This window comes from Aythya marila (genome assembly GCF_965140915.1).
Source record: "Aythya marila genome assembly, chromosome: 1".
Classification (NCBI taxonomy): Eukaryota; Metazoa; Chordata; class Aves; order Anseriformes; family Anatidae; genus Aythya; species Aythya marila.
The window spans coordinates 147,340,576-147,351,420 of NC_139042.1; the positions used below are offsets into that span (position 1 = coordinate 147,340,576).

The 10,845-nt window shown below is 51.3% G+C and overlaps 1 protein-coding gene across 1 annotated transcript in view; it reads right to left on the bottom strand.

Moving 5' to 3' along the window:
• AKR1D1 (aldo-keto reductase family 1 member D1) overlaps positions 1 to 8,414 on the bottom strand; it is a 33,921-nt gene extending 25,507 nt beyond the window's left edge. The window contains exon 1 of the mRNA XM_082751413.1: positions 8,188 to 8,414. Coding sequence (XP_082607539.1) covers positions 8,188 to 8,280 — 93 coding nt within the window. The 5' untranslated portion in view covers positions 8,281 to 8,414. The remainder of the gene's footprint in view (positions 1 to 8,187) is intronic.
• Between the last annotated feature and the right edge of the window lie 2,431 nt (positions 8,415 to 10,845).

Below are 10,845 nucleotides of genomic sequence, written 5' to 3' on the forward strand. Positions count from 1 at the left end.
TGCCATCTGCTCATCAGGGCAAACTAAGAAACCTACCATTTTCTGCAACTACCAATTCTGTGGCCGTTTTGCTCCATAGGTTGATGAACTTTGTAGCTAGAAAGTCAGTCTTTCATTTGCTTTCTTCCTTGAGACTAGGTCTGTTCCCATCAGGCATTTCACATGTTGACCGTTTCAGTGAATGAAGCTTTTAATCTGCCACATATGATTAGACGCTAATCGTGTTCAGAGCTGGAAACACCACAGAAGCCACTGGCATGAAGCAGAGATTAGTCATACTATCAGTTTGTTTTCTTGTAAGCTACGGGATTCATAGAAACTAAGAACCACAGAGATTTCAGCAGAGAAGATAGAGAAAGGCAAACAGGCAATTCTGTGAATTCAGCACTTAGAGCCAATAAAATAGAGCTTTGTGCAAATAAAACTCATAAAAACACAGCTTACATTGTAAAGAAAGCTATGTGCAAGAATCTTTTCTCCAGCTTGACAGAGGGTGATAAGTCATTTTGTCAAATCCAACTTCACCAGTAAAAGGATAGATCTTGCCCAAAAGGTAGCTTTTGAGCTTGCCACATATCAGAAAAAAAATAGGCTGGCTTTTCTGATTAACAGGTCTTTTTTTTTTATTTATATATATATAATTAGATGACTTAATTTTTCTTTCTTAATGAGTTAGAGATGCGATCTTGCATTTATGCGAGCCAAAACTGTTCCATTGTATAACATGAGATTACAGGGAGTTAGCAGGAACTGAGGCGTCAAGAGGTGGTAGCAGGCAGGGGGAGGAGAGGTCACGGCTGAGAAAGCATTGAAGGCATGGGAGTGTAGAAAGATTGTTCCAGCTGCAGAGCAGGAAAGTTGTATGGCAGAATGGAAAAGGCTCTGATTATTTGCAAGATAAATGAACTCTGCTCTTCGTTGGTGGCAAATACGCCATTAAAGTATATATGACAGGGAAATAAAAAATGTGCTATGCAACTTTAAGATTTTTAGCAAAAGTCAGTGATGAAAGCAGGATTTGTTTGAAAACCGTTTGATTTTGTGCATTTTTCTACTCGGTACCCTTATTTATTTGTGATGAGAAGGACAGCCCGTGAAAGCAGGACCTTAAGCGTTCGTCCCTTGTGCTCTGGCATACTCGCCATCTGTGTAGCAAAAAGCAGGGATGGATTAAGGTGGTAACATAGCCCAGAGTCACTGTAGTTTCCTGAAGCCTCGCACGGACTCCTTCTCCTGTCACTTCTTACTTACGGGGCTTTTGATCGTGTTTCCAAACCATTGGCTGCTCTCCTGCCCGAGAGCCATGTTGTTCTGCTGGCGCCTGCTGCTGCCTCATCCCGGCATCTGGGGACCAAATACTAAGAAATGCTGCCTTCATCCGCTCTTGGCAACCAGGTCTTGCCAGTAACTGTGACTTAGTCGAGGAATAAGGAACAAAATCTGAGAGATTAAGCAATGAGGGCATTGCTTAGTCGAGGAATAAGGAACAAAATCTGAGAGATTAAGCAATGAGGGCATTGCCGCCCATAACCGAAGGTGAGGTGTGCCACTTGCATGCTGCAAGCAGAATGGCTAGGGTAGGGTCTAGTTCTGCAAGTGTGAAACCAACTGAGGCATAACTTTGATCTGGCTACAGAAGCATAGTTTGGGGGTAAATATTGTTCAGCCTGAAGGCTAGGCTAATGGTTTATTCATAGGCAAGCAAGGAGCTGTCTTGGTGGATGTGGAGCAGCTCAGGCATGGCTTTCTCCCCGGGCTGCAGTAATGTGCCTCTTTCCTCCCACCTTTGCTTCTAGTGTGTGGGTCTCAGCTTGGGAGTGTGGCTTTAGGATGTCCTTGGAGACTCTGAGAGATGCCTTGGAAATCCCAGCCCTGAGAGGCAGTGTGTCTCTGCTGCTCGCTGGGGATAAGGTCGATTAATACCCACAGGGAAATGCTGCTGCTCAGAAAGCAAATGGCTTGATAAAGACAGTAGTGGTCACCAGCATGGACTGTAAAGGGGCACCATGCCCTCTGGAAATGCTGCTAGGGGAATATGGCCCCACAATTTATCTATCTATTTATTTATTTATTTACTAAGTTTTCTTCTGGGAGCTTATTTTACTGCTTAAGTTCAGGGCATGAATATGACAGTCTGTAGCCAAGTGTGTCAGCTGACTCCCCCGAGCTCTTTTCAAATTGGGTTCCTGATATCTTTTTTTTAAGGCTAAAAAAAGGCAAAATGTATCACTGGCCTACATCTGTGGTGATTTTGTGCAGGTTCATTACAGAGCTAACTTCACACTCCAGGTACTCTGAGTTCACGTACATATTTGCGTGCTACTGTTCATGTTAATAGGACTGTGTTGTTTTTTTTTTTTTTTTTTTTTTTTATTGTTTAATAGTGTGCTGTGAGAAGTAAACTAAGGCTGTAAGGACATGTGCATGTTATGGCAATTCCTGCTTCTACCTCTATTACTTCTTTCAAGTAAAATCTTGTAGCAGAGTGGGAGGTTTGCCTTGGGATGAAGAAGAAAGCTTGGATTTGGAGAAGGAGAAAATAATAGAGAAGAGATCAGGAAGTGGAAGCCTTTAAGCTTCAACCCCAACTGTGAAGATCTTAGATATCGCTCCTGCCTGGGACTTTCAATACCCCATCCATTTCATGGATTTGGGTCAAGCCAGGTGACTCTACAAGTCACCTGCTATCATTGCTGTCGTCATCTGATCATGTTTCAGAAGCTGCTGATGGCCAGGAGGAAAACAAAGAGAATTAAATCATGTGTAATCTCCCTGTACTGCAGCTTAGAGATCCAGGTATCTCACCATGGGGACAAGTTAACTGATACCTCTTTTGGCTTTAAGGTTGCCTGCGGCCAGCCCCAGTGAAGGGCAGCCTGCAGCAGAGATGCAGCCCACACCATGAGGGCTGATTGAAATAATTTGTGTGCGCACCCTCGTGCAAGGAACATTTTTGGCATAAAAGCTCCTACGAGAGCACTAGGGGCTGCTGGGACTATACAGCAAAAATTTACTCTGTTCAGCTTCTAGCTAGGGTGTAGAAAGTAGCTCAGGGTACTAAAAAAGGCTTTTCACTTGGTCACTCAGATCGGATGCGGGAGCCCTGGATGAACTTTTCCTTTCCATGATTCAAACCAGCCATCCCTTTTTAAGCAAAAGCCAGGCTCACGCTCACGAGGGTGACTTTGTGGCAGTTAGGGGTTCAGGCACAGGTCTCTCCTGCCTGGCAAGAAATCACACAGAGCCCTCAAGCAGCCAGAGCCACCGGGCTGTGGGACGGGTGCTCCTCCCTCTCCAACGTGTGCATGGTTCTTCTTGCCCCCCTCAAGCTACCGCATACCCGACGATCACATTATTTCCCTGGGTGGTGTGATAAGAATCTGATCCCTGGAGGTGGTGGGGAGAACTGAATCTGGTTTCCCACCGCCCATGTGGGCTCCCTAACCAGCGGGCTATTCGGGGTAAGGCAACTGCTCCCTCCAACTGCTTTAATAATCCTTTGATTCCTCAGCTTGTACTGCCAGTGCCCAAAATGAAATGCTTTGCCATTTGTTTTGCCTGAAACTATTCCACAAAACTGCTTCCAATTTATGAATGGATTTGGCTACCTCAGAACCTCATTTTTAGCAGAGTCACAACTTGCCAAAAGCCCTCACCCAGTGCTATTCTTGAGCGCTTTGCCCAATCTTATGTTTCAGAAGCAGTGCCTGTGTACAGTGTGGTTGCTACAACCTTCCCTCCGAGCCCTCTCCTCCCTCAGTCAAAACAGGAAGGCAGGAGAGGATGTGCGGCCAAGGCCCCTTGACCTTCCAGGGAGACAGCCAGTATTTATGTGGAGGCACCGGGCTGGTGATCTTAGCCGCGTTGACAGGGATGAGTTATGAAGTGAAGCGGGCGTAAGGGCAGTTTTAACGAGGCATAGGATTTCCAGGATTTAGGAGCGTTTTTAGCACCTTTCCCCTCTGAGCCTGCTCATATCCGCGCCTCATCCACTGCCCGCCAGGTGTGGGTACCACTCACTGGTGGCATGGGAACCAAGCCCCCCGATCCAGCTCTGCACTCACATGGGGTGATGCTACGGGCTCAACATGGGGGCTGTCCTCCTCCTCCACCCTCCCCTCTGGCCCCCCTGGGGCTGCCTTCTCCCACTTTTCCCCCTTTAAGGTGTTTAATACCCCCAAGAATAGGGTCAAAAGCTTGGAGGCCCTCGGGGAGGGAAAGCTGGATGCGCAGCCTTGGCAGAGCCAGTCCCGCACACTCAGGGCTTTGCCAGGAGGATCCATGCAGCCAGACAGAGGCAGAATTGGCCTCGAATTTTAAAGCCATCTGGAGGGCCTCGCTAGTCCCAACACCCTGCTCCTGCTGTGGTTCTCTCCCAGATCCATGAAGGGAAGGGATATTGGGGAGAAGGGAAGAGAGAAAAAGAGAAGGAGACAGCAACTGGGATTTTCAGTGTTTTGCTTGAGTCCATCCTTGCTAGGATAGAGAGACGAATTTATGTCAGGCAAGATTTTACTTGTTTCCTTCCCTGCGCAAGGAGAGCACAAAATCAACTTCAGTGCGCTGGCATCTGCACCAAAAAGCAAACTAAGCTTTTTGGTAAGACAGCTATTAGCATTCCTTGGAAATAAGAATAGGAAACACCACTTAGAGCAGCAGAAGTGTTTTCTAAGTGCTTTTCTAACTATCAGTCCAGATTTATCACTAATTCTATGACCCAATGAGGATTCTTTTCTTTCTGGTAGGAGATGAGCTGATAGCAAGTGGATTCTTTGCATTTTCCTGCTATGCTAGGAGCATAAGACAAAAAGCAACCCCCAACTTTGTGCTATGGGTGGTTTTAGTCTTGAGTAATTAGTTCAACCTGTATCCAGCCAGAAGAGCAGCTCTCCTTTAAGTGAGGGGAAAAAGCTTTCAACAAAGTAACCTGATTGTCAAGCAGCCCTCTTCCCCAGCAGCCAGCTCTGCTCCAGCCGAGCGATGTGCTTCATTGAGTCAGTAAGCTCGTGCACAAGACCAAGCTTCAGCCAACAGATTCTATTTTTCTGTCTGATGTTTCACAACTGCAGGAGCATGACTTATCTTCCGAAGTAGTCTTTAGGAGAACAATTAAGTTATTTAAGCTGAGCTGCTGACACATTTCAATTCTGAACGCGCTGCTGTGCAGCTTACCCAGACAAAGCCCGAAACATGAAAGCTGGCCTCCTGCCTCTGTTTCCTTGTAACCAGCCATCGGAGGAACAGCTTTCCCTGCTCCGTGGCTAGCTAGATATGCCTGGTTTGCTTAACCAGTGGGCGCATTCCTGCACTTCAGGAAGAACGCTCCAGGCTCGTTACGAGCTACTGGGCTACAGTGCCAGATTGAGAAAACAGATTTGTTTTGGACAAGCTGCTCTGACATGGAGGTGCCAGGGTGAATAACCTTTGAGAGAAAAAAAAAAAAAAAAAAAAAAAAAAAAAGTCTGCCTCCAAGAGCAAGATGAATAATCTGACAAGTGAGCAGCTCTGCGTTTCATATCAAAGCGCGAAATGGCTACATGTCGCGGAGATCTGAGTCATGAGCAGAAAGAGCGTGCCTGGGACGGCTGGCACCGCGACTTCCACCAGCCGTCTGCCCCCACCGCTGGTGAACGGGTGGCTCAGATGCAGCTTCTGAAGCAATTCGGCCACAAAAGGCTACAGCTAACTGCTTTAAGGGAAACATGTCAGTGCTAGTTTATAGCCTTGCTCGCTAAGGTAAACCTTGAAACTGTCCCTTGTTGCCACAATCCCTTTCAACTCTCTAGGCAAGTGGAACAGGATGGAAACCTTGCCAGGCATCCCGGTGGAAGGTGCGCCAGGCACAAGTCAGCACTCAGCAGAGCAGCTTGTCCCAGCTCAGCCACACTTCACTGCCATGGCAAGACCTTAACAGAAGCCCCCCATCCTCCCATTGGCAAAGCAGCCTTTTTGGGATGGACAAGCTCTAAGCTATGACCCATTTAACTGCCCTGCCCCATCACCAACCAGCAGCTGCAAACAATCCTGCAACAAATCCAGCAGTGCCCTGCTACCACGTTTCCCCAGCTGCCCTCCCTGGCATGTTCCCCAATTCAAACACACTGTCCTAATCCTAGCACAGGGCTGCAGCGCCTCCGGATCAACACGTAGTGTTTCACCTGGTCTCCTGAGAAAAGGAGACTTTTGCAAGGGACTTCTCAGTGCTTCGTGCTACCTCTTCTCAGCTCCTCCTCCTGCTCACAACTTTTTAACACATTTATCATGTGCAAGGGAGACAGCTCAGAGAATCAAACTCCTACAGACATGTGGGGGGAGTGTGAATGGGTGGCTGGGACACACACTCATCCCCACGGAGGGTGTCCTTACACAGGGGTCCCAATTGCTCTCAATTCGGGTTGCCATAGCAAAGCCCTGTCTGCATTGTCCTGTCCCCAGAAAACAAAGGAGGCACACGCAGAAAGCCAGTTCCCAGAGGCTGATTCGGCTGGAAACCACCAGCACCTAAAAATGATTGATGACTGCTGGACGAGCTCCACGGGGAGGGCTCGCCGTCGCTCTGACCCGCAGGCAGGCAAAGGAGGACATGGGATTTTGCAGGGCTGGGGCAGAAGGAGCGGGACTGCGGCTGTGGTGCTTTCAGGACATCGGACCTTCTGCAGAGTGAACTCTTAGCAGGGTTACTCTTAGCCGAGAAGGCTGCCCCTGGATGGGGAATCCCTTCGCCTCCCCGCTGGGCTGAGGCAGGTTCCTACCGCTCTGAGCAGCCAGCTTTAGCTAAATAATGCCACAGCTCACCCAGGCTGTAGGTGGGAAGCATGGTGAGGCTGGGTCACCCCTTTGTCAGCAACCCAAGGGCTGGGGGCACGGCAGGCAGAACTGCAAAGAGCGGCTCCAAGTTTGCTCAGAACTGTTTTGTCACCGAATTATGCAATGTTCGGCTGTGGTATGTTAAAGCTCCTGTTAGAGAGTTTAATTTTGTTTCGCCAACCCTTATTCAAGGAACATCACTAGCTAAAAATATCTCCAGAAAAACTCTAGTGATGTGGGGGACGGTGCCCAGCCTCTGAAATTGCAGATTCCCACTGATTCTCCCTGCGTGAACTGGCGCTGCTAAGCAAGGATACTGGCAGCTCTGGGGATTTCTCACACCCCTTCTGCATCACTCATCCACTGCCTGCAGCAGCATTTCTTGAGGGTCTTCTTTGACATTAATATGCCGCATTTAGCAGTTGTTAAATGGCTTTAATCAAGAATTTTCTTAGGAAAAAAAAAAAAAAAAGAAAAGGTATTTTTAAATACCTCGTGGTATGCAGAGTCATGCATGCAACATCACATCTCAACTCTGATACTATTACACAAGAAGGGGGCTGGCGACAGTACCTCTTTCGCTTCCCTTCGGACAAACAAACACAAAAGAGCTGCTGAAAGATCAGTCTGCTTAGGAGAACGAAAGGTAGCTGCTAGGGAATTGCCTTCATGTTCCCAGGTGTGTGGAGGGAAGGAGCATCAGGTGTGCTTCCACGGCCTTGACGCAGCAGAAAAGTGCCACAGTTAGCTGGGATGCCTGCCCGGGACGCACAAAACCGAGGGATGCAGAGTATTTGAGAGTGGTTTGGCCGCTGGCAGTCAGCTGTGGGAGCCGCAGGAATCAGGATGCAGGAATTTGGGTCTTTGTTTCAGGAACATTCCTTGGAAAGTGGCGGGGGCCAGCTGCGAGACGGTCCGAAATCCCTTGTCTTATCAGCGCCGGGGGCATCGGGGCCAGCCCGGGGGAGCAGAAACGCGGCGCCCCAGCCTGAGAAAGGGGCTCGGGGACCCCCTACGAGGACCCGATGCTCTCCGGGGGCTGCCCCTCTCCTGCTGCCCGCGGCGCCCCCGGGGGTCCCCGGTCCCCAGCCCCTTCCCCGTGCGCCCCCAAGCGCGGAGCTCGGCGGCGGTGCGGGAGGTGAGGCGCGCGGTGCAAGGATTTTGAGATCAGCAGGATTTTGGGATATTTCTCCCCTTCTTCCCACCTTTCCACCTCTGCGCGCTGCCGGTGCTCTTAACAGAAGTCGGCTTTTTTTTTTTTTTTTTTTTTTTTTCTTTAAAGTTTGCGCGGAAAGAAGCAAAAGGCAAGCCGGGCGCGGGAGGGAGGAGAGGAAAGGAGCAGGAGGGCAGCTCCCCACCTGCCCCGGGACCCGAACTTACTTTCTGGGGGTCGGCGTAGGTGCCCAGCCCCAGCAGCGGGATGCTGTTCCCGTCGCTCAGCGGGACGCGGTGGCTCTCGGCCGTCAGGTTCATCGTGCCGCCAGGTAGGGCTGCCTGCACGGCCGGGCGGCGCCGCTCCGCAGCCAGCCCCCTGCGCCCCGACCCACCTCCGGGGGCCGAGCTCCGAAGTGGCCGCTGCCGCCGGCCGGGAGAAGCCTTTTTGGGGGGCTGAGCCACCACGTGTGCCCGTCGCAGCCCCGCACCGCGCCCCGCTCCGCACCGCCCCGCGCCCCGCCCCGGCTCCGCGGACACCGGCGGCCCCCGCGCACCGCCCCGGCACGGCACGGCTCGGCTCGGCTCGGCTTGGCTTGGCTTGGCACGGCTCGGCAAGGCACGGCTCAGCCCCGCCGGGTCGCGCCGGGCAGCGGCTGCTCCGTGGGAAACTCGGGGCGCGCCTTAGAGCGCGGAGCCGCCCGCGCCCAAGGGGGTCGGGGGCTCCCCGAGGCTTCCCTGGCTTTGGGATCGCGGGTTTGGGGAGTTTTCTCGCGGAGGGGTGAGGCTGGTTTTGAAAGGAGTGGGGCTCGCTTGGTGTCTGCCCCGGGTGGGGGCTCCCCTCCTGCCCGCAGGTTGGTGACTGGTGTTTTAGGGGCAGGGAGGAATGAAGAAAATCTCAGCCGGCAGGGTGGTGAATTGTTCCCCTGCCTCAGTGTGAGTCCCGAATTACAGTTCCTCGCAGTCTAATTCTGCACCACGGTGGAAAAAAAATGTATGTGTTTCCTATTGCTGCTCTCCCTGAAGGGGACAACGCTCCTTGTGAAATCCAACCCACAGCTCTTGCTGTCCTTTCTGACTCCCAATCCACCCGGGGCTCAGCTTTTGCTCCACGCTGCAAAGATGTTCCCTGTCCTGAGCCAGCTACTTTGTGTCCTGCAGCTGTGCTGTGCCGAGCTTTCCCCATCCCGTTTTGAAACGTATGGCTTTCCATATTTTCCTAGTTCCACCTGAAGATAAGCCCTCAGAGAAGATTATACCTTGGCCGTAGCAATATCCTTCACCTGGGAGGTTATTTTCACTCTTGTAATACCACACCTCGCTTTCTGTGCGTGTTCAGCAGGTCTGCAATTCAACGAGGGGTTCATGGATCCATCACATAAGCTATCTTCGCAGGGTTCTTGAAATCAATAGGTAGGTGCTAGTTTGCATTTGTGGAAAAGGTAATGACAGTTAACACTGGAGATCTGCCTGAAGAACACCATGCTAACTAAGAGAGCCTTTTAGATCAGTGTTACAGGTTGGACACCTTCAAGAGTCTCCAGTGGAGATGGAAAAAATGCTGCTTTTGCTGGTAGGAGCCTACCAAGCAGCTTGTGACTAGGTGCAAACCCACTAGATAGCATGTGCAGTGCTGTAGGACAAGGAGAGCACAACGTGGTGTAAAGTGCTCCTTGGGGAGTGAAGTGAGCATGGCCAAGGCTTTTCTGACCACCTGTACAACGTACTGCAAAGATCTAGCTGTACGGTGGCCAAGTTATCATCTTGGGGAGCAAAACTGGGACAAACTACAGCCTGCCTGTGGGCACTGTAGGCAGCTTGGACCTGCTGAACCCCATCCCACGTTATCATAAGCTGCGGGTACCTGGGAGTGCAGGGGTTCCCACGGGATAGGGAGGAAGGGAACCCAGTGACCTCCTCCATGCCTTCCCAGCAAAACTGGCTGCAATTTGCTTGCTGCAGGAGAAGCTCTTATCTCCCCTCTCTGTGACAGCCATGTGTATGTGTACCGTGTGTTTGTGGGAGGACAAGTCGATGCCAGCGTGTGGAACAGTCTGCCACAGCACTTGGCTGTAGACCTACTTCTGCCCTGCTTCCAACAGGGAACAGCATGGAGCAAGATGGAAGTGCTGTGAGTAGAGAAGTCTGAGGTGGCAGAGGGCATCTGGGGACCCCTCCATCCCCACTCCCCAACTGGTATCCCGTGAAGAGGCCCCACTGCCCTGTGGCTGGTTCCTACCCCTGAGCTCCCACACTCCAAGCCAACCCCAGCACTTTTCCAATCATTTCCCCTAATCCAACAATTTGTGGGGGATTTATGGCACCACTTGCTCATTTGCCTTGGGGTGCCTGAGGGCACAACCAGCTGGATCATCTGCTCCGGCATCAGAGCTATGCATGCACTGAGCTGTGTGTGACCCCAAACTGTGCCTGTGGTGCCCGTACATGAAAAAGTGCAAGGAGCACCAACAGCTGGGAAAGGGGGGCTGATGGACTTGCTGTAAATCACAGAAAACTGAGCTGGGGCAGGAGAACAACTCCAGCTTCTAGGAACAGTCAGGAAAAGTGGTCTGCCAGGAGAGCCCGGCAGCCCCAGGGCCCCCTGCGCTGCGAGCCCCCGGCACTCGGTGCGGTGGGGGTTTCCGGCAGCCCTCGGGCAGCAGGCATCAGCTGCCTCTTCTGGTTCACTGCGAGCCCGGTCCTTGTAAAATTCAGCCCATGTGCTGGTTGGAGAAATCGCAGCGAGGTTTATGAGTCCTCCCCCAGCCCTGGCCAATAGCGAGTAGCGTGAATGCTTTTACACATGCAACTTCTTAATTCCCATCGCAGCTCCAGCTCCCTGCCCTACTGTTTTAATGCCTGCACAGATCTTATAATAAAAACCGG